Genomic DNA, 24,829 nt, shown 5'->3' with positions numbered 1-24,829 from the left:
GGAGAATACAAGGATTTGTCCCAGAAACGGATTCTTTACTTTGTTTACACCATTATCGTGAATGTTTAAAGTATTTTGAGAAAAAGTATTGTGATCCTTTAAAATGCCACAAGAAGGTGAGAAAAACTGATCTACGTTCCATAACACTCCATTATGCAAAGGATGTGCGGAAGAAAAAAGGAATCACGCTGATACCTGGTCAAAAAAATTTGTGGCAATTGCAGAAAATCTTTGAAACTTGACATTAGTGATGATGACAACGCTTATCCCAGTGGTTCTGTAGCTGTGGCGCCTACAAAAGAAATGCTTTCTTCCCCATCCCCAGAAGACTCAACTTCAGATAAAGAAGATGTGAACTTAATAATGATGAATGTAGGTGCATCCCCCATAAAAGTGAAGTCTCTGTCATCCCGTAGGAAAATAAAAGTATGCTAATCGAAAAGTAAACCAATTGAAAGCAAGAATAAAACTGAAAGTGGCATGTGTGTTAAAACTTCCGTGTGATGTTTTAGAAACCAATTCTTCCGATTCTTCAGAAGAATCCGTGAGTAGCCTGCAGAAGAAAGCCCAAGATCTTGATTATCTTGTTGAGAGAATGAAGGAAAAACTGAACTTATGTACTTCTAGAAGAGAAAAAGTACAGATCTTAACAATAGCACCCCACTCGTGGTCACGTCAGAGAATAGCTTCTGAATTTCAAGTTTCAGAGTACATAGTCAATAAAACACGATGATTGTCTAGCAATAAAGGAATCTTGGCTTTACCCGAACCGCCGGAAGGACGTAAACTTGCTGCAGAAGTTGAAGAAAAGGCCAAAGAGTTTTACGAAGATGATGAGTACAGTCGCCTTATGCCTGGCGCAAAAGACAAAATTAGTGTTGCTAGAAACGTTTATAAACAGAAACGCTTGTTATTATGCAATCTTGAGGAACTTTACAGAGCTTTCAAGGAAAAATATCCTGATCTCAAAATCTGTATTTCTAAGTTTCATCAACTACGACCCAAATGGTGTGTAACAGCGGGTCAGCCAAGGACGCATTCAGTTTGTGTACGCTGTATCCATCAAAACCCTCTTCTTCTTCTAAGTGCAATAGATTTAGACAAATCTAAACTATGTGAACTGACTGATATGTTAGTTTGTGACAGGAATAATCGGCAATGTATGCTCAGAACGTGTGACAAGTGTCCCTCGTCGCAAACAGTAGAAACGTTTCTTAGAAGTGTTCTTGAGGATTATAATGATACAGATGAGATCCGATATTCGCAATGGGTAGCTACGGACAGGATCCAACTTCAGACATTGGTGCTTCCTGTGTCTGACTTCATCAGCCTAATCATACAACAACTTGAGATTTTGATACCTCATTCATACATTTCTAAACACCAAATGCAGTATGTCAAAGACAGGGAACAAAATCTGACTTCGGAGGAAATGCTTGTTCTAATGGATTTCGCAGAAAACTATGGATTTATTTTGCAGGACGAAGTGCAGTCTTATCATTGGTCACACTGCTCCAGTACTGTACACCCAGTGGTATTGTACTTCCGTGAAGATAACGAACTGCGTGTAAAATCTATGTGTTTCATATCTGAGTATATGAAACACGATGTTAACTTTGTTTATGAAGTACAGAGCAGAGTGATACAATACATAAAAGATCAGCATCCTGGTGTTAGCAAGATTGAGTATGTCACAGATGGAAGTGCTGCCCAATATAAAAACTACAAGAATTTAGTGAACTTGTGTAATCATGAGCAGGATTTCTCAGTTGAAGCATCATGGATGTTTCACGCTACAAGCCACGGCAAGTCTGCTTGTGATGGTATAGGCGGAACTGTCAAAAGAAGTGTAACGCGTGCAAACTTGCAGAGACCTTACAAAGAACAAATATGTACAGCGCAGCAAATATTAGTTTTGCAGTGAACACTTTGCACTTAAATTGACCATCCAGTTTATCAAGGAACAGGCTAAACTTGCGTTTTTCAGAACATAAAACTGTACCAGGAACCCATTCCTACCATTATTTCAAGCCTGTCTCCACAACGGCAATTGCTGCAAAGAGGATGAGCAACGATGAAAGTTTTTCTCTGAAGTACAGCTTTTCACAGGTGACCAGATTCAGAGAACTTCAACTTAGTTCCTACGTTAGTTGTGTATACGAAGAACAGTGTTATATTGGGATGATATTAGAACTTGACAACGAGAGCAACGATGTATAGATCAAATTTATGCGTCCTCATTGGCCTTCAAGGAGGTTGTACTAGCCAGAGAATAAAAACCGCGGCAGAGAAGACAAGTGCTGGGTTCCACTTGCGAATACTCTATGTGCGATAGAAGTTCCTGACGTTATCACGCAGTTCGGAAGGCTGCAATACAAACTCATTCCAAAGAGTATTAAGGACATTCAGGCAACATGGGCTAAACGAAATTAAATGTACTCTCAGCATAACTCAAGTATTTCAAGTTAGGTGCTTTATGTATGATTGTTTGACGTTCTATTATGTATGATTGTTTGACGTTCTATTCACTTCAACTTACGTACACATAGGATGTGACAAATTACTAAACATACAGTTTCGAAACAGCCGCCATCTTGAAACCTAAAGTGTATCTTCTGAAGGTGTTATATTTAAATATTAATATGAATACATATTTTCCTCTGGGGCCGCGGTGGCTCAGTGGTAGAGCGTTCACCTCTGGTGTTTGGGGTCCCGGGTTCGATCCCAGCCCTCGCCAAGTGAACTTTGTGGTGGACAAACACCGTGTGCGTGGGTTTTCTCGGGGTTCTCCCGTTTCCTCCCACTTTCTTCATTCCACCATTTCATTCATTACTCATCATCACCGTCTCCTTTAGCCTAACCGGCATAATCGTGGGACGTAAAACTCAAAGATTTCATTTCATTTTCATTTTTCATATTTTCCTCTGCAGAAGTTGTATGCCTCTTCTTGGATTTGTAGTGTAGATATAAGGAAACCATTATTTACATGCCGACATTTGTAGAGGCCGCCATCTTGGATCCTACGGGAGTTTTCTTGTCGGATTTCGTTCTAAAATAATTTATATAGGTAAGTATGCTTTCTCAAGCGGTATGCTTTTTTTTTTTTTTTCTTTCTTAGATACAGTGAACATTTCTTTTGGAATTTGCAGTACATAGATTCCAAACAATAATTTAGGAAAGATAGCCATCTTGAATTCTCAATGTCTTTGTGGTCTGGTGATTTTGTATTCATAGCGTTCGTATGAATATTTACGTTGTCTATATTGTTACATGGCCCTACGTCAATTTGTATTTGTATGACGCAAAACTAGTTACCATGTGCCGCCATTTTGCAATGCCGACATCCTGGTTTTTAAGGTATATTTTCATGGGGCCTCGTACTAAAATAGTTTCTGTTGGCAACAACTACCCCAGTTACCAAATGCCGTACTTCTTTTACGAAATACAATATTTTGTAACATCTATGGTGTATTGCCCGTACTCTCAAACCTAAGGTCATAAATTGACTTAGGCGCTCTGTAGGCTGTTACAAGCCAAAACCCACGGATATTTTTTATTCTCCTAATAGAGCATTATGTACTCCTTTAACCGGCATTTACTCATCAAATTCCCCGTTCAGAGGAAAAAGTTATGCGTAATTTAGTAAGTACCTTCGAAAAATTCTATTCCGCCATTTTGAAACTAAATTTCATGGTTTGGAAATATCATTATACCGTTTTGGACCTGATTTGTAAAATCCTCATGCAATTTTCATTTAGTCTGAAGAATTTGAATACATTTGGGTCAAACGTGGCCTTATGGTGCTCAGTTGAAGTTCAGAGTGATGTGCCGTTCATTTATCGCAGCATATACAAAATCGTCGGGCAGAGTTCTCTTTCGAAGGCTGTCAAAACCAAACCAGAGCTAATATGGGCAAAATAAAAAAATACGGGTTCTTATATTTGTCTAAAGATACTGTATACCAAATTTCATTGCAATCGGAGATAGTCGGGTGTAAAATTGCATTTTCGCTGTACGATTTGGCGTGGATTAGACCATTTCTATTTTGACTGGAGGGTTAAAGAGAAGATGAAGCCTAATCGTGAAATGATGAATCGATTGCGAAAACCCACGTTTCGATATCTTATATCATTTTTGTTTTATAGAAATCAGTATTGAAATCGGAAATACTAGTAAATTTGAACCACTTTCGGTTTCGATAGATTGTTGCAGGTGGTGATATGTTCTTTTGAGACCCTGAATCGGTTGCAGAAAATCCGCTTGTCGCTATCTGTAACTGTTTTTGTTCTATGGCAATAAACGTTGAAACTGGAAGATTTTTAATTCGTCCGGTTTGAATAGAGGATTAACGGAGGAGATGAAATGTATTCTTGGGACACTGAATCGATTGCAAAAAACCGCTTCTCAATATCTTTCGCTCTACAGAAATCAATATTCAAACCAGAAGTACTAGTAAATTTGAACCACTTTCGGTTTTAGCAGAGTGCTGCGGGTGGTGATGGTATGCTCTGCTGAAACGTTGAATCGATTGAAATAAGCGTTTGTGGCTATCTGTTACTGCTTTTTGCTCTATGACAATCAACGTTGAAAGTGGAAGTGCTTGATTTCTACCACTTGATCTTGATTCGTGGAACGCTGAATCGATTGCGAAAACCCACTTTTCGATAGCTTACACCATTTTTGCTTTATGAAAATCAGTATTAAAACGGAAATACTAGTAAATTTGAATCACTTTCGGTTTCGGTAGAGTGTTGCGGGTGGTAATGATATGTTTTCTTGAGATCCTGAAACGGTTAAAAAAAAAGTCTCTATTTGTAACCATGTTCTGTAGCTATAAATGTTGAAACTGGAAATAGTTGATTTCTAATTCTTTCGTCTTAAATAGAGGATTAATGGAAGAGATGAAATCTATTAACAGAACGCTGAATCGATTACAAAAAACAGACCTGTTTACAAACAGACGAGCAGGCGGACATAGGTGTTCTATAAGACTAATTTAAATCAATCCATCTTGATAAGGTTCAACTACAAAATGAGTAATTCATAACCCCTAACGAATGTGCTAACGCTCTCGCCTTTGGTACGAGCGGTTCCGGATTCATTCCCGAGTTGGGACAATCGGTCGAGAAAGTGTAACAGCCTTTCAGTCCAACCATCCTGAGTGAGGTTTTACCTGGATTTTCCTCATTGATACCAGGTAAAGTCAGGATAGTGTCCAACATATAGATTCTACGCCCTACTTTCCTTTCCCTTCCTTGGGTTGTGTTCGCCGAGGGACGTCATCCCTCATAGGTGACGGACTTAAGGCCCAGAAATATGTATAAATAAAATAAATAATTAATAAATTTATTTTTTTGAAATCTTTTGCAGACACATTTACTTATTAATTTATTATTTACTAATAACGTATTTAAATATAGTTGTGTAGTTATTCATACTGCAACAATTAAAAAATGAAATGAAATCTTTAAGTTTAACGTCCCACGATTATGCCGGTTAGGTTAAAGGAGACGGTGATAACGAGAGATGAGTGAAATGAAGAAAGTGGGAGGAAACGGGAGAACCCCGAGAAAACCCACGAGCACGGTGTTTGTCCACCACAAAGTCCACACGGCGCGAGCTGGGATCGAACCAGGGACCCCAAGCACAGGAGGTGAACGCTCTACCACTGAGCCACCGCGCCCCCGTCTGCAACAATTAATAAAACACAAGAAACTGGTTTAGAAGGACGTCAGTTAGGGTTTTATATCAAGACACTAATATCAGTATTCACCTGGTGAAACTTTAGATGCGGTTATATCTGTCAGATTATAGTGTATAATTATAGTTTTTTTTTCTCTCATCTATTTGACACAATGTGCAATTGCAAATTTATTATAAATCTATTATGCAGCATGGTCTCGTCAGTTCTCGTAAAGGGTTATTGAAAAAGCGCGCTGGTTTTGGATCGTCTGGCAAATTTTTGTTTCTCGGTTGCCGACATTGTTTTGTATAGTTGCTCTACCCGCAAACATTCCGATTGTCGCCTTAGTCTGAATTTCTCACATTTCTTCAGTCTGTGTCTAGCCATGGAGCAGTTTACTATAGCGCAACGTGTGCTAATTGTGAAAACTGTTTATCAGAACGGACAAAGTTATGAAGCAACTGTCAGGCGACTTCGCGTGGTTCTAGGGCGAAATACGGCACCGAATGAATCAACAGTTCGCAGACTTATGAAAAAATTCATTGAAACAGTGAAACAGTGAACATTAAAAGTCCTGGGCGTCGTCGTTGTGGTCGTTCTGAGGAAAACATTGCAGTGTCTGGCAGTCATAGCGAATTTCACAAAGTTATTGCATGCCAGCGCAGTAGTGGTCATATGCCCGACGTCATTCATATATCTGAAATCGGAAGTGTGATGAACATGTTTATGAATTTTGTTAGTGTGTTTTGAAAAAAATAAAGTTAATAATTTGATGCAACAAAATTGGCGCGTTTTTTGAATACCCTCTATAGCTCAAATTAACGAAAGTAAAATTAAGATGTAGAAAATTTTAAAATGACAAAGATTTTTGTAAACTAAAACTTGTAGAGCAGAGACAATGAGTTCGGAACCTGGGCTGCTTTGTAAATGAAACAGAACGCATTTAAATTGGAAACAGTATGATGTTAAGGAAAAAAAAAAGAAGAAAAAAAAGATTAAACAGTAAGGGATGAATATATAGGATAGGTAAAGATCTACACAGCATTTGCACGGTGCTTTCGGTGATTCTCCAACGATGTCTCCCTTCGTGAGTTGGTGTCGCCCTTCTGATCCGTGGTATTCAGGCGATGGGTGGTCAGACGGCTTGGAAAGAAGTTCGGCGTGGATACAATGAAAATCAACTTAAACGGCAGCGATGAACAATAGCAATGTCTAACCTGTCGTTAATACAAGAAGGAATAAATACCAAACATACGCAATATTCAGAATTTAAAAGACGCGGCTCGTATGTCTTGCATTCTCGTCCTAGGTTAACTCGTCTGCAACTCTCCTTACGTCCTCTCCTCTCGGTAGTTTTGTTAAAATGCCTCGATCATTTAATTCTCCATTCATTGAAATGCCACATGTGTGATGAAAGTGCAAGGTGTGTAGATTTATGTCAAGTAAGCTGATGGTTGGAATGTGAATAAAAGAACAATCTGTATGTTTATTGATTAAGAAATACATAAAAGGAAACGAGTCAACACAAAATCGTTTTATGTCTGAATATGTAACTGAACTGTTAGTTGCGCTGAAAAAAATAGAAATTAAATATAATTTTAACATGGATCTGATAATGAGAATTCACTATTCATGATTTCAAATTAATAATGGTTGCCATTTTCTCAGAATTTCATCCCAATATGTTACGTCCAAAATTTATTGTGGGTTGGCAACTAAGTTCCCGCCGTTTTTTTAAATTGGAAAAATCTGTATGACATTAAATACTTTTGGCACGAAGTTGTACATCATTCGAAAGAGTTCTAAAATATATTGTTCGAACAATATATTGTTCTACCTAAATATATGTTTCGTTGTTATTAAGATACTTTTTCTTGTTATTTGCAGATCATTAACATGGAATGTCAAGTTGAGAAAAATGAGCATTTTCGACACCTTCTTCTTTTTGCCTTTAATCAAGGTTCTACTCGCAACATTTGTGCTGTGTATGGAGTGGGTGCTATTGCTGAAAGAACCGCCCGTGATTGGTATGCAAAGTTCAAAAAAGGAAATTTTTACCTCAAATACGCACCTTGTTCTGGCCGTCCAGTTGAGTTCGGTCAAGAGCGATTGAACCACCTTTTGCATGAAAATCCGCATCAAACAAGGGAATTGGCAGAGACAATGCTCCCACACTATTGTAGAGAAGCATCTTCACTCGATGGGCAAAGTTCAGAAGTGTGGAGCATGGGTGCCTCACACGTTAAGTGTCACCAACAAAAATCAACGAGCCACAATCTCTGCTGGTTTGCTTGCTCGTCACCGTGCAACCTATGGGCACAAGGAACGATTTCTTCACCGAATCGTTACTGGTGATGAAAAATGATGTATCTACATGAATGTGAAGCTGCGTAAGGAATGGTTTAGTCCCGGTAAACAAGCAACCCCACGCGCGAAACAGGACGTTCATCCGCGTAAAACGGTGTTGTGCGTATGGTGGGACTGGGAAGGGATTCTCCATTTCGAATTGCTTGAAAGGAACCAAACTTGGTTGGATGACTTTTTCGAATCTCAAACAGGTGATTTTTACCAACGAGGTGTTGAAAAATTTGTTGAACGTTGGGAAAACGTTGTAAACAACAAAGGAGAATACATTCTTGGTTAACTACTTGTATGTGTTTATTGCAAAATAACCTTTTAACTAACATTATTAAAAACGGCGGGAACTTAGTTGCCAACCCAATATTATACACAATTTATCGTGTTGGACGCGATACTTTTACACTACTATTATGATTATTACTACTATACTTTAATATCACTAACCTTCATTCATTATCACTGTCCGACAAAGGTAGAGCAAGCTCAGAGTCTGAAAATGATGATCAGTGTCAGTTGTTTGCTTCATGTCGAATAAAAAAATTATGAAAATACCAATAGTATCTTCAGGGTTCCCACTCGTCCTGGAAATCCTGGAAATTTCCTTGAATTGAGTTTATCCTGGAAATGTCCTTGAAAATGCATTTTTGTCCTTAAAATTTACAGAAATACTGAATGTCCGATTTTTCCATAAAATTTACAGAAATACTGAATGTCAGATTTTTCCATTCCTTGCTAAAGATTTTATGAAGTTGGAATGAAAGTGGCACGTATAATCATCCAGAAATCTGTTCTTGGGACATTGTCTTCTGCTGTTCAACTATCACAATTCACCCCATCAAATGTGGACTTGGGATTAGCAGTTTCACAGTCTCCATAGTGCATGCAAAGAGAGGGACGTTACTAAAAGGGAAAAACTCCACGTTAGAGTTGAATGCGAGACATTCCTGTGCAAATGGCTGTCGTATGTCATACAGAAGAGTCCACTAAAATATAGGCTTGTGAGAAACTTTAAATCCAGACAGTGTGTCATCCATAACGTTTCGTGGTGCCTTTCAGTCACTGTTGGAGAAGAAATGGGCTACACCCAAAAAATGTGATTAGCGGTTTGTTTTGTATGGAAAATTTACTGAGCAGTTTAAAGATGCATTTGTTGGATATAAGTTGGACGCTGAGAGGCTGGATTCTTTTTACACGAAACTGTTGGATGGTTCGGAAAAAATTCAAGATTTGTTGTTAGTCATAAAGAAGCTTCTGGTTTTGTCTCATGAACAAGCTGCTCTCGAACGAGGCTACAGCATAAATAAAGATCTGCTTGTTGAAGATATGAAGGAGAGATCATTGGTCGGTTTGAGATTGGTGTATGATAACTTCCCCATAAAGACCTTACTTCAATCAACATCACGAAAGAAGTGTTGCATCATGCCTTCCACGCAAATCAGCTCTATATGGCAGAGCTGGGGAAAATAAGGACTGTTGAAAGAGAAAGTCAAGTGCAGAGCAAGAGGAGAGGGAAGTGAAAATGTACAGCAGCTGCAGAGAAAGAAAAGGAAATTGATGGAAACAAGTGAAGCTTTGGAGACTGAAGCAAACCAGCTTGTATATGAAGCAGAGCAGAAGTCTTCCTTTACTTTATTGGCAAAGTCAAGTGCTATCTGTAGAGCAGCTTCCTAAAGAAGAAAGAGATTATGTCTATAGAGAGGAAGTCACACGACTCCATACTCAGTTGAAAAACTTATAATTCCTTTTTTTTCCCCTAATTATATTTATCACACTGTCACGCAATGAAGATGCTATGTACGAAAAATCGATTTTAGTTGTTTGTAAATGTATTCGGTGCACAATTAAAATGTCATGTAGAAAGAATGCTAATACATGTGCTGGATGTGGGTGGATCGGATGGCTACCGTATAATGGGAGTTGTGAGGCACATTACGCTCCGCTTTGTGTATTTAATTGTTGTGTATTAATACTGTCCTTACATTAATATTCACTACATAAGCTACTGTACTTTTCATTTCACTGTTCTGAGTTTTGAACCTAGAGTTGTAATCTTTTATACCTTCCTGTGTCGAAGTTCTGGAAAATAGATGATTTGTCCTGGAAACGTCCTGGATTTTTTATTATTGTTATTATTATTATTATTATTATTTTAAGAAAGAGAGTTGGAATTCTGTGTCTTCCATTGAAGCATCTCGTTCCCACTAATAATTTTCAACGTTTATAATGTACTTGATGAATGTTTCGCAGTCCGCAGCCGTCACCCTCTGGAATACGTCCTTTGTTACTTTTTCCAGTCTTTGTAATGGAAAATCACTTGCAATTACCTGCTCGAATTATCGTTTTATTTTAGCAAAAGCTTTTTCTACAGCATTTAGTTCACACATATAAGGCAGCAAACGAAGTACTGTGTGGCCATACGCTTTCAACATCTCGTCTACTTTAGATATATTTTCAGGCTGTTCGTGCTTTTCCATCAACTGAAATAATTCAAACTTTTTCGTGTCGTAAAGAATAACAGTTCATCCAGTTGAAGCCACTCCATCATTACTTGTTTCACAGTGTACTTCGAAGGAGCTTCATTTGCTTGAACGCTGTGATAGGGAGCGTTGCCCCATGACAATGACATCTTCTTTTGGTAGGTTAGGCACGAGTTTGTCATTCAGCCATTTCTTAAAAATTTCCGTACGTTTGTTCATTATAGTCTCCAGACGCTTTTCCTGTTCTAAATATTAAAGTTGTCCCATCAATGAAACCACTTTGCGATCTAGGATTAAGAAATATGAAGCGGTTAGAGAAACTGGTGTTGATCAACACTCCTTGGATCAACACTTCACTTAGTGAACATTTATTAAATGTCAAATTATTGTCTACCCACGATTCGTCAATGTACACAGTGTTCTTTGTATGCGACCTATAACATTCTGATTGACTTGAGATATCTTTCGTGCCACATCACAATGTTCGGATGTTAAATAAGTATCTTCCTTGTACTTCCACACTCCTTTACCTAAATTCCATATCACGAAGCAAACATCATAATGTTTGGGGGATTTTTTTCTTCTGTAATGGCCACTAGCAGTTTTGGTACTTTTGGTACCTTCCTCTGGTTTAAGTAAAAGTTTTGATATGTATCTTGTATCATACGTTTATCAAATGCATCACAAGATTCTTCACAGTATTCTTCAGAACATGGTCGTTTCTTATCTGGAGTAGTTACTGAAGATTCGCCAGCTTCACGTCTTCTTTCTGACTTTAGACACACTCCTCACTAATATTCTAGTATAATCAGACCTACTGCAAATTAGGTTGATGCGATAAATATTTTATTTGTCCTTTCCTTGCTTCTTCATCACATTTATTGATAACTTTTCTTACAACTTCTTAACTTCACTGTGAATAGTTTGCCCCTTTCTGCGAACTGAAGACATAATTTGACTGGCTGGAATTACCGTTAAACAGAATGTAATACGATGATTTATCCTTTTATCCTATTCAGAATTAATTCACAAAACAAACAGGAATTTTAAGAAATATTGTTCTTCTTAAGAAGAAAAAATTAGCGAAAGAAACTGACTTGGTGGAAATAAGTGAACATTTCGAACAGTGCACTAAGATTGAACAAATGCTATCCACTAAGACGAACCCACGACTAGGTGAAATGGAAGCGCCTTGAGGAAAACGGATGCGGTGCTAGATGGGTGTATTGTCCATTCCTAGCAAGAAGGATAATTGTTAGTCATTTATTGACATGTTTCTATACAAAATACCCTATGATACAGAACAACGGAAACTTGTTTGTTTAATTGGACCTCGCTTGTACGCTCATGTCCAAAATTATTGTCGCATATCCATAAATATGCTGTAGGAATATAATTTGATAACTAATTCGCCCGGCATTTCTTATAATGTTGGTATGTGTATAATCGGCAAAGACATGTATGTGACAAATTTCATGTCAAAAGAGCAGTAAATAAGAACAATAAAACGAAAATAAAACTTTCTTGTCCATTTAGCAACATTTTGCTTTATTCATTCTAATTTTCGTATTTATAATTATTTTCCTATGAAATTTACCACAAATACCCATTTCCCGATTATACACATCGTATCAGTATTAAAAGTATCCTGCAAAATCATTATCAAATTATATTATTACGAGAAGACAGTTATAGATATGCGACGGTCATTTTTATACATGAGTGTACATAGGTTGCCAAACACTCAAACTCTTCCTTTTTTTCCCTTTCGTATCAGATAAATGCTAAGACCAGCACTTAAAAAGCTGGAGCCGCTTTCTCCTCCTTTTTATGACATAAAATATAAGCAAGTATTTGGACTTGAGATTAAAAGCGTAAGTGCAAGATGCTAAAAACAAAAACATTCGAGATGATTCTGGTGTAAAGTCAAGATAATAAATCAGCTTTCCACCAGGATTATTAGGGACTGGTTCCAATCTTACACTGTGTAAGGGGCATTGTTCATAACAAGCATACTATTTGTTTGCAATTTCATTTTGACGTTATGGCATGTCCAACAATTGTGAGTTCTGCTTAACTTTTTACATATCAAATTACACAATAATAATAATAATAATAATAATAATAATTCGTTAATGGTAATGAATCGATAATGAATGGTAATCGCAAGATGTGCACTAGTGGTGATGCAGGGTAAATTGATTTACAAGTTTATTTTCTGGCTAGAGATGTACGTATCGTGACTGAAAAAAGAACTATTGTCAAATAATTCTTAATTATTATTTAAACAATTTCTTTAGATTCTCTCCAAGATCTTGTAATTAAATTAAGCGAAAAAGAATGACATATTTGTTCACAAATACAGTATATTCATTTATAAGTTCTCGAACGATTCTTTTTTTCATTCTTTATTTTAAATGACTCATACTAAGACGGAATGCCTCTGTTCACTAACTACAGGGTAGCCATGTGTTAGGTGTCATTGAAGCTTGATTTACACACACACACACACACACACACACACACCCTCGAAAATAGTCAGAAGATAACATTTCTTTTGATTTCCACACAAACATGACATTCCTCATATCCCTGGCAACTCTGAAAAAATATTTGTCTTTGGAGAATCATAACCAATCGTGACAGTTTTGAGAGGGCAATGACTACACCCTTCGTTCCCGATTTCCTCACACCAAACTTGAATTTATCTGTGCAAGCATTTAAATGAGTGTTGTAGAACATTGGTTTTTAACTTGAGTCCAACTCTAAACCTATTGGTGAACTGAATTTTCTTTTTAAGTTCAAACTAGGTGATTTTATTTGCATTGCTGCAGACTACATTATCAAACTTTTGTGTCATACGTCTAGTGAACAGCGATCCGTCGGTGGCTTCTGTAATTTCATTCAATGTAGCTTTTAAAGACCTCAGGCATTAAAGATCCTTTATCAATTATGATGCTTCTGGTCTAAAGTCAAGATAACATACCAGCTTTCCTCCCGGATTATTAGGGACAGGTTTCAGGCTTACATGGTGTAAGAGGCATTGTTCATAACAAGCACACTATTTGTTAGCAATTTTGGTATAATAAAATATTATGTACATTCGCTACCAAAATAGAAATTGTCCCCCTCCCCTTTCTGTTGAATTTTTTTTAACCCAGTAGTTAAACTTGAAAGAAGATACTTTCTTTCATTTTAACTGTGCTGTCCTCCATGCTTTTGATATCACACATCCCTCATTCACCTATGTCTCGTCCAAATAAGAAGTTTTACTACCTTATTTTCTGAACCCGTTTTTGCGAAGATTCCTAATCGCTTTACAACGGATTGCTGATAGCACTTTTCATCCAATACACTTCTGGATCGCGGTCTTTTATACCGGGAGTAGAAACCTTGCTACTAAACGATTTCTCTTTTCGAATACTATACACGCTTGTAGCAAGAACATAATAAACTCAAATATTAGTTTAACAATATCAGTGATTGGCAATTTTCTGTGCTTCTGTGAAAATGTATTGAATACATTTAAAATCAATTTTCTCTCAACTATTAAAGGCTTTCCCGTCTTAGGTTTATTGAATACTCTATTAATACCACCCAAACATTGAATTTATTGTATATTCTATCAAAGTTAACAACTTAATATACGATAGTTACGTAAAGCTAAATTACTCCATACTCCTTCCTTGCTTTTCTCTGTCGATGTAATATCCCAATTTTCCTTTTACATTACCACCTTATTCCAGTTTTTCATACAAAAAAATACACATTAGATACAGATTTTGGAATATTACTCAACCAGTATTTCCGCAAGTATGTGTAACTTTCCCTCTGTTAATACGTACTTTAATATCTTAGAACACTTATAGTAAATTGCCTTGAAGAAGTAAATTCCCCCGTACTTAAGCAATGAAGTAAAAACTTGTTCCTTCCCTTTTCTCACTTGCAAATGATAAAACACACGAGAAGTTGCGTCCAAAGTTGCAGAGTTAACATAATAACCGTAACTTGGGAGGTAATGGTGATAAAGAAGGATGAATTTTTGTGTTCCTGGCAGCTTGTTGGTTGTTACTTTTACCCATTAAGGGGGGTGTTTGTATCATAGATAAGACATTGGAGAATCAAAGAATGAATCATAGTGCTCTTTGCAAGTAATTGCAAACTGCAGCGGGGATATTTACATGATACGGCATTTCAGTCATATTAGCTGCATTTCGAATCATCATATGTTTTCTACCTTCGTCAAACATGATCCAAATCTAACTTGTGAAGTAGTGAAAGAAATTGACAACTCATGATTCTTACGTGATTTTTGTGCACATGTGCCATAGATAAAAGTATTTTTAAGTTCATTTAAGTATTTCTATACAAAAGTAGATGTGTTTCATCAGATAACGATAACTTTACTGTCACAGATACATTACACATTTCGAAAGAGCCTATTACACTAACACACTCATATTTTATGTGAACTATTTTTAACGGACTTAGCAGGAATCGCACGACGTAAGCCATGAAGGAACCAGTAGTAAGAGGATTGTGGAAAGAAGTTTGCTCATAGCCACGTGTTTTTGGTTATCTGGGCTCTTAATCTTTCGCAGGACGAACTTTTGGCAAGGTCATTGAGCAATAGAGCACACTTAGTGCTCAGTTACGTGTACTACTCTCTGTAGTTTAATATTATACGAGAAGCATAAAATTATGGTGCTAGAGTGAAGCATACTAACAATAATACCACATATACAAAATTTTCTCTCGGTGTATGGTTCCCTTATGTTTGATAGTCAGGATGTTAGATCATTAGCAGAGTTATATTTTTTTCTTTGTAATCTGAATTTTATAACTGTATATGTGCTCATTATTATATTTTTCCTATAAAATTCTAGGTTTCAACTGTGGAAGCACAAAACCTTTCACGGCAGTTAAAAATTCCGTACATTGAATGCAGTGCAAAATTGCGAATGAATGTTGACCAAGCCTTCCATGAATTAGTTAGGATTGTTAGAAAATTTCAGGCCTCCGAACGACCACCACTGAGAACACCAAATAAGAAAAATAAACGGAAATGTTCTATATTGTAATATATTTGTGTATAATGTATCGATAAGAAATCTGTACGAAGATTTTTTTTTTTTTTTTTTAATTTCGGTTGTGCTACCGCATCACATAAAGAAATGTTAAACTTGAATTTAACTGTGTTTAGGAGATGGAGTATTTGATACCGTGGCTATGTTATGAACTACAACACTACTTAATATAGTACAGTTAGCATGTCGCTGTAAAACAGTAAGTTAAAGATTATAATATTTAATGTTCACTAAATTCCAGGAATACATCTTTAAAGTAAAAATAATATTGGCATGGAAACACTGAATTATCTCTTTATGTTAAATACATGTTATATATAGTCAGAATATTAGAGGAATCATAATATATTGCAATAAATTTAAGCATATTTTCTTTAAGTGTGATTCTGTTAAAATCTGTAACTGAAATTAGAATCCTGGAAAGAAGTTCCATGCTTTCGTAAAATAACGCTTTTCATCATGTTTTTTGTGAGATTGTTACATAATTCGATTTTTAAAAATATTTTATAGTGTGTCATATCGAAAGAAAAGCATAAAGAATGTTATATAATTAATGAGTCAAAAGAATTCTAGCAATTCTTTTATCGAGGTGAATTTTCAGTTTTGATTGTACATAATATTACAGTATATTTTTGTGTTTAAGAGTCTCTTCTTCTACAGTATATTTTTGTGTCTAAGCGTCTCTTCTGCCTTTTCCTTAACTGTACCTCACAGCCTGTATGAACCTGTAGATCATCACGTGAACTTTGACACTTCAAACTTGAATAATGGCGTGTACGTGTAAGCTACATCAAATATAATTTAAATGATAAAATTTCATATGATTTCATACTTTTATTTATTCAGTTTACTTCAGATGTATGTAGGTATTAAAACAGTAACATTTGCCCTGTTCACTCTTGAAGTAATGAAATATATTGTGTATGAAGTACTTAGTATTCTTAATGATGATAATAGGTTGTTGACGCCTTTCTTCCTTCTTTCCTTGGTTTGAGAATTATTGAAAAATTTATCAGTTTGCTTTATTGATACTTCTTGTGTGGAATCTTAAGAAAACCTAAATAAGCGTGTTTTATGTTTTTTTTTTTTTTTTTTTTTGTGTTCCGTAGTGTAATTCCTTTATGTCTGTATGTGCATACACTCGAGTTTGTTCGTTGAACACAATAAAGTATGTATTATGGTCATATGTATCTTTAACACTAGTAGGTATTGAAACTAATTTTTGTAGTGAAGAGTATTATATGGTTTTCTTCGGATTCTTCCGTTTTCTCCTACTCTGTCACTTCGCAAATTATTTTCTTCACTTACTGTTTTTTTTTTTTTTTTTTTAGTTTTTTTTTTTCTTTTCTTAAGTCTGAAGGGCATAACCGAGAAACTGTAAATAAAAAATTTACCTCTTCATATATTCGTCTTCAAGAAATTGAACGCTAATGCATAATAAACCAAGAAGAGATTTTTTTATTTATTTTTGTAAAAGACGGAAAATAATAAAACAGCGTAAGCTAACCAATCCGTAATGTCATATTCTACTCAACAATAAAATATATTTAAGGAACATTTGATCTGTTTTGTTCCAAAGTATTACTAAAAGTATTAAATTGTTATGGTATCTAAATTATGGGTTGTTTTGAAAATTTTAAAAATGAAAACCTGATCTACTGCAACTTCTTGAGATAAAAATTCCATTGTCTGTGTATTTAGATATTTTCAAATCACTTAAGTAGGAATACAAATACACTTAAGTGGGAATACAGATAATGCAAATTATCTTGCATTAAAATTCAGCACATTTTTTTTTTTTTTTTAATGAATTAACAACTCTTACTGATTCTATCATTGACATTAGAATGTGAAAATGTTATGTACATAATGTAACTTACTTTATTCTTTCATGCAACAAATTGTCATATTTGTAATACAGTAATATTTTAAATGCAGATGTTCTGAATTTGTTTTGAGTACGGTATTATTTTATTTCTAGTGCTGTATGCCAAAGTGTTAATATGATACTAATACTGATGTTTCTCTTAAGAAATGTGTTGCTATTCTTTAGGTTCCTCTTGGAAGCGGATTATTTTTATATAACTAATTTTATGAGTATGAAGAGATTTAGTGTATCAAAATACTATGTATTTTTTTTAACATACTAGTGAAAAAAAAGAAAACATTTATACTTGTATACCCCGTTAATAATATGTTATATAATCGGAATGAAAGATCATATTTCATCAGTAATTGAAGTTAATATTTTTTTGTCAGAGATATTTAATGTTAAAGTACTGTCTTCCTTCTTGTTCGTTGTTTATCTCACGCACGTAGTAGTGATGTGAACATGATTCGGTGTTGTATTTGCCATGTTGTGGTATGGAAATGCTTTTAACTTCCCTCAGGCATGGCCTTCAACAATAGGATAAAAATGACCATAACATAATAACGAACAACTAGAACAATTTTTTAATGTACAGAATGTTTGTAGCTGAGATATATTGTAATGCTAGATGAATTTATTGTGATGTTCTTCCGATTATTATGTATACATCTCTGTTTGTACGTATTTTACTTTTCTTGTCATAAAATACTTTGACTTTGTTCGCCATAAAGGACTCTTTTACATGTTTCATGTGTTTTTATATCATATCATGAGTTCAGTTTCTCTTGTCGAGAATTAAAGAGAAGTCTTTTTTTTCTTTTTAATTACTGGTATTCTAAATCAGTATTGTAACAGTCTATCAAAGCTATTATGTTATAAAATATCATACGAATACGTACGGTTGTTGTGAATACGAATATATGAATTATATCGAACGAGAAGATACATATATATAATCGTAAGTAAACTAAACTGAACTGTATTAAACATTGGTGATAAGAGCATTTGTAAATACGGGAAGTTTTCAATAATTTTTTTCTTTAGTAACTCTATAATATCAAGAGACCGAATTATTTAAACAGATATTTTAAAATACAAAGGTATCAAGGTACGTGTTGCGATTCTTGTTGATCTAACAGAAGTCTTTTTTTGTTAAATTCTAAGAATTGTCATTATCTACACAATTAACTCTTGTAAAGGTTTATTGCGTGTGCCAGAGAATTAAACATTATCGTTTATAACAGTAAAGCTGATAAGCATAACTAATAATAAATATTTAATAAATAAATAGAAATATATAGAATGAAGGAGGGTATAAAGTTGAAGCGTAATAAATATGAAAGAATTGACATTTTAAAAAAAATGCAAACTCAAAATAATAAGAATAAAACACTTAACCTTCTTTATTTATGATGTAGTACCAATGTAACGCTTAGTTTTTTCTAATGTGCTAGAGTATGCAAAGTTTTGAAAAAGTTCGTCCTATCTGCCTATAAACATTGTATACATTCTTTGGGTGAAATATTTGAGCATGATATATAATAATTCTTTTTCTTATTTAAAGATAAGTTCTAGATTTCTGATGTCCACATCAGTACACTTTTCGTCCTGTGGTGCTAATAGTAAAAAAGAAAATTACTAGGGATAAGTACAATGTGACGAAAAGGGTGGATTATTTTGCCATGTGATTTTAATCAGATAAGCCTTTTTGTAATTGATATCGTTAAGGCGAATCAAACAATTTGTATGTATTAAATATCAAAACACATATTACGTGAGAACGTACTAAGAAGTAACATTTGTTTTGATATTTAATGTACATTAGTGCGTTAAGATGCAAACTTTAACAATCTATATGTAGTTCAATGAATATATTTTTGATAACTATTAATAGGGATAATTCTTTAAATGAGAAGACGAAAAAAAAAAAAAAAAAAAACTACGCGACATGTAACATGAATGATATTTGTCCATAAGTTTATCTGGGCTTGTGTAAATAATATTTTCGATATTTCACGAGTTTTGTTACGTAATGTATATGAATAATTATGTTCAATTCAGCGTTATTTTTGTTACTAATGTATTACATAATATGTGGCGATTAATATGTGGTTAGTGTTGTCGTGAGTTTATTTGACAACTCTCATAAATTAAGGTATGATGTTTCAACGTTAGATAATAATACTTTAAATGAACTGTTAACAAGGTAATATGTATATAGATTTTAGAAGCTTATCATTTGTACAAAGTTGTCATCAGAGTATACACTTGTGAATTTCTTTAAACGTACGTATAATATTTTCTGTCTATTGTCTACAAATCGGTTATTCTTTATTTAGGTTTCCGCTTAGATTCCAAAGTAATCATAAGAAATTTTGTTTTTAGTTGTAATCCGCGTGAAAATGAATTACCTTAGCACTCATTAGTTCGTATATAGAAGTAACTGATTGAGAATGAGGATTGTACTTTAATTTGAAAGGAAAATCGGCTTAATATTGCAGTTAAATTATTTTGGCACAATGTTTACCTGTGAGCTACGTTTCAGTTTCATACTTTTCGATTTGATTCGACGGTAGATTAGTTCTTAGCTTTAAGCATGGAATTATTTTTATAATCAATGCTGAATCAGTATGAGAATATGGATATAATTACTGCATATATTTAGTTGATCTTCAATACTCAGTTTCAAATTCTGAACAACTTTTCGTTAATAATGATAAACCCTATGAGAGAAATAGTTACAGGTACTTACGTCATACGCTCCATCGCAAACTCTCAAACATCAGAGATGCTGCTTTGGTAGTGAAAGTATTGACGAAGTATATTAAGGACCAAATATTACAATAGATAAACGTATTAGATTTCTCTCATTGTTTATAATTTTTAAAGTATATTTCAGCTGTTCAATCGTTCATATTTATGTTGTATTCGAAGAACTTGTTGACAGAAGTTTCAATGATAATTAAACTTATAGAACAACAGTAATGGAAAAGATGCTTTGAGTTTTCCAGAGTTTCTAAGTGTCAAATTAATTTAATTTCTTTATCTATGGTGAAGATGCAATCTGCAGGATTTCCGGTAATAGTCGTTAATATGAACTGACATTAGTATTTTTGCGCACAAAATTATGCGGAATAGTGATCTTAACGTGTTCTTTGACAACTTCAAACACCAGTATGTTATGTACTATGTTGTTTTTACTTTTTTAAAAAAATGAAAGGTGTTCACTTAACAGTTACTATTTTGTATTTTTTTTCTTTCGTTACTGTATTATCAAAAGGAAATCTCAAGTTCTTAAAGGTCATCTCTTAAATTTGTTGTTTTAGGTAATGTAAAGTGATATAATTTTAATGTAGTTAATACTTTTAAAGTGCCAGAAACGATGTAATTGAAACATTTTCACCGAACTTAATACCTATAAAATTACAACTTAGATTTGTGGATCTTCTGTCATTTATCGTCAGCGCAATATACAGATAGCAGAATGTATATCTAAAATTAATATGTACAATTCTTATCAAAAGTGTATATCTCTCTTTTCGATGTTTTTATGACTAAAACTTCCGAAAAAGTAGGCCAGTTTAAGTGCAGTTTTTTGAAACTTACTATTCGTTACTGCATTGTCTTTTGTTGGTATATGAAATGCACGGGGAAATAAAATATGCGTCTTATATTTTATTTTCCTTTAAAGTTTGACGACATAAGGGTAACTGGAAAGTTACTTAAGTGTAAGAATTGGCGTACTGGTTAATGAGAACGAGATCTACTTATCTTCCAACTTAATCACCAGTTGGTCGGTTTTACTCCTTTGGAACTTCGTTCCAACAGTAATTACTTTATGAAGTTTTGTGAAAATGCGTTTCAATTAGGGAATATCCATATAGCAAAAGTGTTAACGTTTATTTCATTATTATTTTGAGGGGAAGGGGGAGGCGTGATTACCAGTAGTAAACACCAAGTGACTTTCAAAATGCGATAAATCCAGAGATAAGTATTAATGCATTTAATATTGTGAGAAAGTTTTAAGCTTTCGATTGTGACCATTCAGGATCAACAAAAAACGCTTCCTATAAAATTTTATTTTTGTAATTAGTAAATGAAACTACTGCCAAAAGAAACGAATAACACCAATTGTTATTGTCTGTTGTGACTAACAATGCAAGTTTATGAATAGTTAATAATGTGAATGCTTTTTGACCTAAAGTGCCTATTTGCAGGAATTCACCAATTCTATATTATCGGTGTGTTCTCTTTGGATATTTTGTTGTACGGAATTAATAATATAAAATTAAATTATAATGCTTATATAAACGAGTCATGGTTTTCAAATTATTTTGTTTTGAGTAAGAAATAAGCTATTGTGATGGCTCACCCACGTTAATACTTTATGGACAAAAAGAAGTTTTCGAAATAGAAGAATTGGATGAATTCTCTGTTCCATGTATTTTCTTTTTTTAATATGTATTGCTCTTAGACCCTACTAAACGTTATTAGTGTTTAAAGTAGTTCTGATGAGAATTTATTCTACTAATACCTTTTACATATGAAGCTATAACACGGTTATAAATTCATTCCAGTTACTTTCGTAAAAGGGAAACCTGTATTACTCTGTGTAATATGTTTCGCAGTAAAAAGAAAAGTAGAATGATGTTCAAATCATAAAACAAAATTTGTTGTCATTTTCCCAGACAAAAACGTATTTGCATGAATGGAAGTTTTTATGTAAACTCTTTTCTATATCCTTTGTAATCTTGTCTTCCATTGTTACGTTTCCCCACATTCTGTTATTAGTCCCTTGAAAGTTGGTTACGCTTGAAGAAAGAAAGAAAGAAAGAAAAAAAAAAACATTTGTGCAACTATATTTTGTAAAATAATAATCTCGTTTGGAACTTTAACACAAATAAAATTAATTGTAACAAAATTTAAAAGGTTTGATTTTGTTACCAACTAAAACACCTTTGTGAAACACATGAAAGCTACTTCTCGAAGTTATTCAGTTACGAAGCTCCAAAAATGTGTAGATTTGAGATTTGAAATGCGAGCGTTTTACAGAATATAATTTTCTGAAGTAGAGCGTCTATTAACATTTCCATATTAGGAAGTAAACAATTTTGCAAGTTAAGGAGGAATTTCTTTCAAGAAGCTTTTTCAATACAATAGCTTTATATAAATGAAATTAATTGTAACCATCAAAATAAGTGTGTTGCCAGATGTAACCGAAGGTGTGAATCAATTTTTTTGCAAAACATGTAAATTGATTCATAACTCATACGAATGGATGTGCTATCGTTAATTTTCAGTTCGTTTAGTTGGAATAGCTTGGAAATTATGGAGCAGAAAAAAGATAGCTCATTCCCAGCGATAACTAATGGAGCTTCCGATGAGACTTCTGTAAGGGGGAACTAGGAAAATCATAGTTTTCATAAATTAACACACTGAATTGGCAACCCTGCTGATGTTTCAGTGCATCAAAAGATGTGTTAAGGATCTGCCTCATTATGTAATTCCTGAAAACAACGAAAAAGAAATGTTGAAATTATCATGATAAAACTTACTTTCATGGACCGGGCAACACTACTATTCATTTCTATGGGGCTACTTAAAGCAAGAGATACACAAGAATAATTCTCGAACTATTCAAGACTTGGAAACGAATATTCGCAGTGCCATTGAGAACATTAACACTTCTACTCTTCGTAAAGTTGCTGTCAACCTGGTGAAACATGTGAATCAGTGTTTGAATCAAACAGGGGGCAATTCCAGCATCTGCTGTAGAGCTGGTAACTCATTTCTGATAGTAGGAGTGTTGCTGGGTGCATGTAAGTATAAGTTTTATCATGATAATTTCAAAGTTAATTTTTCATTGTTTTCAGGAATTGCATAATGTAGACAGATCCTTAACACAGCTTTTGATGCACTGAAACATCAGCAGGATTGCCAATTCAGAGTGTTAACTTTTACGAACTATGATTTCCCTAGTTCCCACTTACAGAGGACTAGAGATGCAAAAAAGCCGGCTTTTTTGAATCGATGGTTTTTTTCACATAAAAAGCCGGCTTTTTTGGAAAAAAACGAGAATTTTGGAAATTTTGGCTTTTTTCATTTTCATGATTTTTCTATCTAAATAGCTTTCTTATAGTATATTCTATAGTTAGATAAGAATTCCATGACCTAAATGCCATATTTCGCTCTAAAATTCACCATCAAGATGGATGGAGCACATGTTTTACGAATTAAAGCTAACATGAAGAATGTAGTATTTGAGGGCAATTTTAGATTCTATTTAACTTTATTTTAACTTTTGAGCTTTCGACATTTGTTTTCTTCTCTAGATCGTTTCAATTTGTCATCCGTGTTTCATTTCTAAGAACTTAGTACTCTAGCTTCTAGCGCAAAAGTTAAACTTACGTTTTTCTATATATTCGTCAAAGCGTACATTTTTCAATATATCCGTCAAACCGTACATCCACATTTCTGTTATAATGTAGCTATGCAGTGATTTAGCAATAATTTTCCATACACAACCTTGAATACCAATTTATACAAATAATCAGTAGCGGATTTAGAAAAGTACTTTAAGAGGGGTTTCTCTGATTGTTTCGTTTTCTAAAAAGTCCTAATTTTATTTGGGAGGTGCTTGAAGTTTATGAGTACAGGCATAACTAATATTTCGTTTCATTTATATGTTTAGCAATAATCTTCCGGATCATTTTACACTGAGAATCAGTGGCGGATTTAGAAAAGTATTTTGGGAGGGGTTTTTCTTACTAATTTTTAGTTTTTCTAAACATTCGTAATTTTTATTTGACGGGAGCTTAAAGTTTATGAGTAAAGGCATAACTAATAAATATTTCGTTTGTTGCAGACATTCCGTAACTTTGGGGAACAGGCTTCAGTCCAAAAGACCGCCCCCCTAACCTTCGCAAAACCGTCACTACTGGTAATTAGTAATAATAACGATTTAAAAACAATAAGAAAGGAAGTCGGCCAACTCACAGTACACGCACTATTTCTACATTCACAAATGGAATGAAGAAAAGCTTTGTCAGAATGGTCGAATGCTGGGTTGAATCCCGGACTTCCCGATAGAAGCGCAAAAGCTAACCACTCAGTCATGTTTGTTGTGCAGTTGTATTTAGCTTAACATAAATATATTCCGTAGTCCTTTTTGGGGTGGGGGGTTCATTAATGATATGTTGAATCCCCCTTGTTAAAAATTAAGAAAACTTGAGGATTGGGTAAACCATGATGGTGGTTATATAAAACTTAACTATAGAATTTCAAGAATATACAAAACCAAACGGTCTAGATGTGCAGCCTAATATTTCTCTTATGTTTTATTTTAATTTTA

The 24,829-nt window shown here is 34.3% G+C and overlaps 1 protein-coding gene across 1 annotated transcript in view; it reads left to right on the top strand.

The window, feature by feature from the left end:
- The window catches only part of Ras64B (ras-like protein 2), a 59,723-nt gene extending 37,317 nt beyond the window's left edge, over positions 1–22,406 (top strand). Inside the window, exon 4 of the mRNA XM_081752095.1 lies at positions 15,408–22,406. Within this exon, the coding sequence (XP_081608221.1) occupies positions 15,408–15,602 (195 nt within the window). The 3' untranslated portion in view covers positions 15,603–22,406. The remainder of the gene's footprint in view (positions 1–15,407) is intronic.
- Positions 22,407–24,829: the final 2,423 nt, after the last annotated feature.

Source organism: Thermobia domestica, chromosome 3 (genome assembly GCF_964235325.1).
Source record: "Thermobia domestica chromosome 3, izTheDome1.hap1.1, whole genome shotgun sequence".
Classification (NCBI taxonomy): domain Eukaryota; kingdom Metazoa; phylum Arthropoda; class Insecta; order Zygentoma; family Lepismatidae; genus Thermobia; species Thermobia domestica.
The sequence above is the reverse complement of the archived record's forward strand: the minus strand, read 5'-3'. Positions and strand labels throughout refer to the sequence as shown.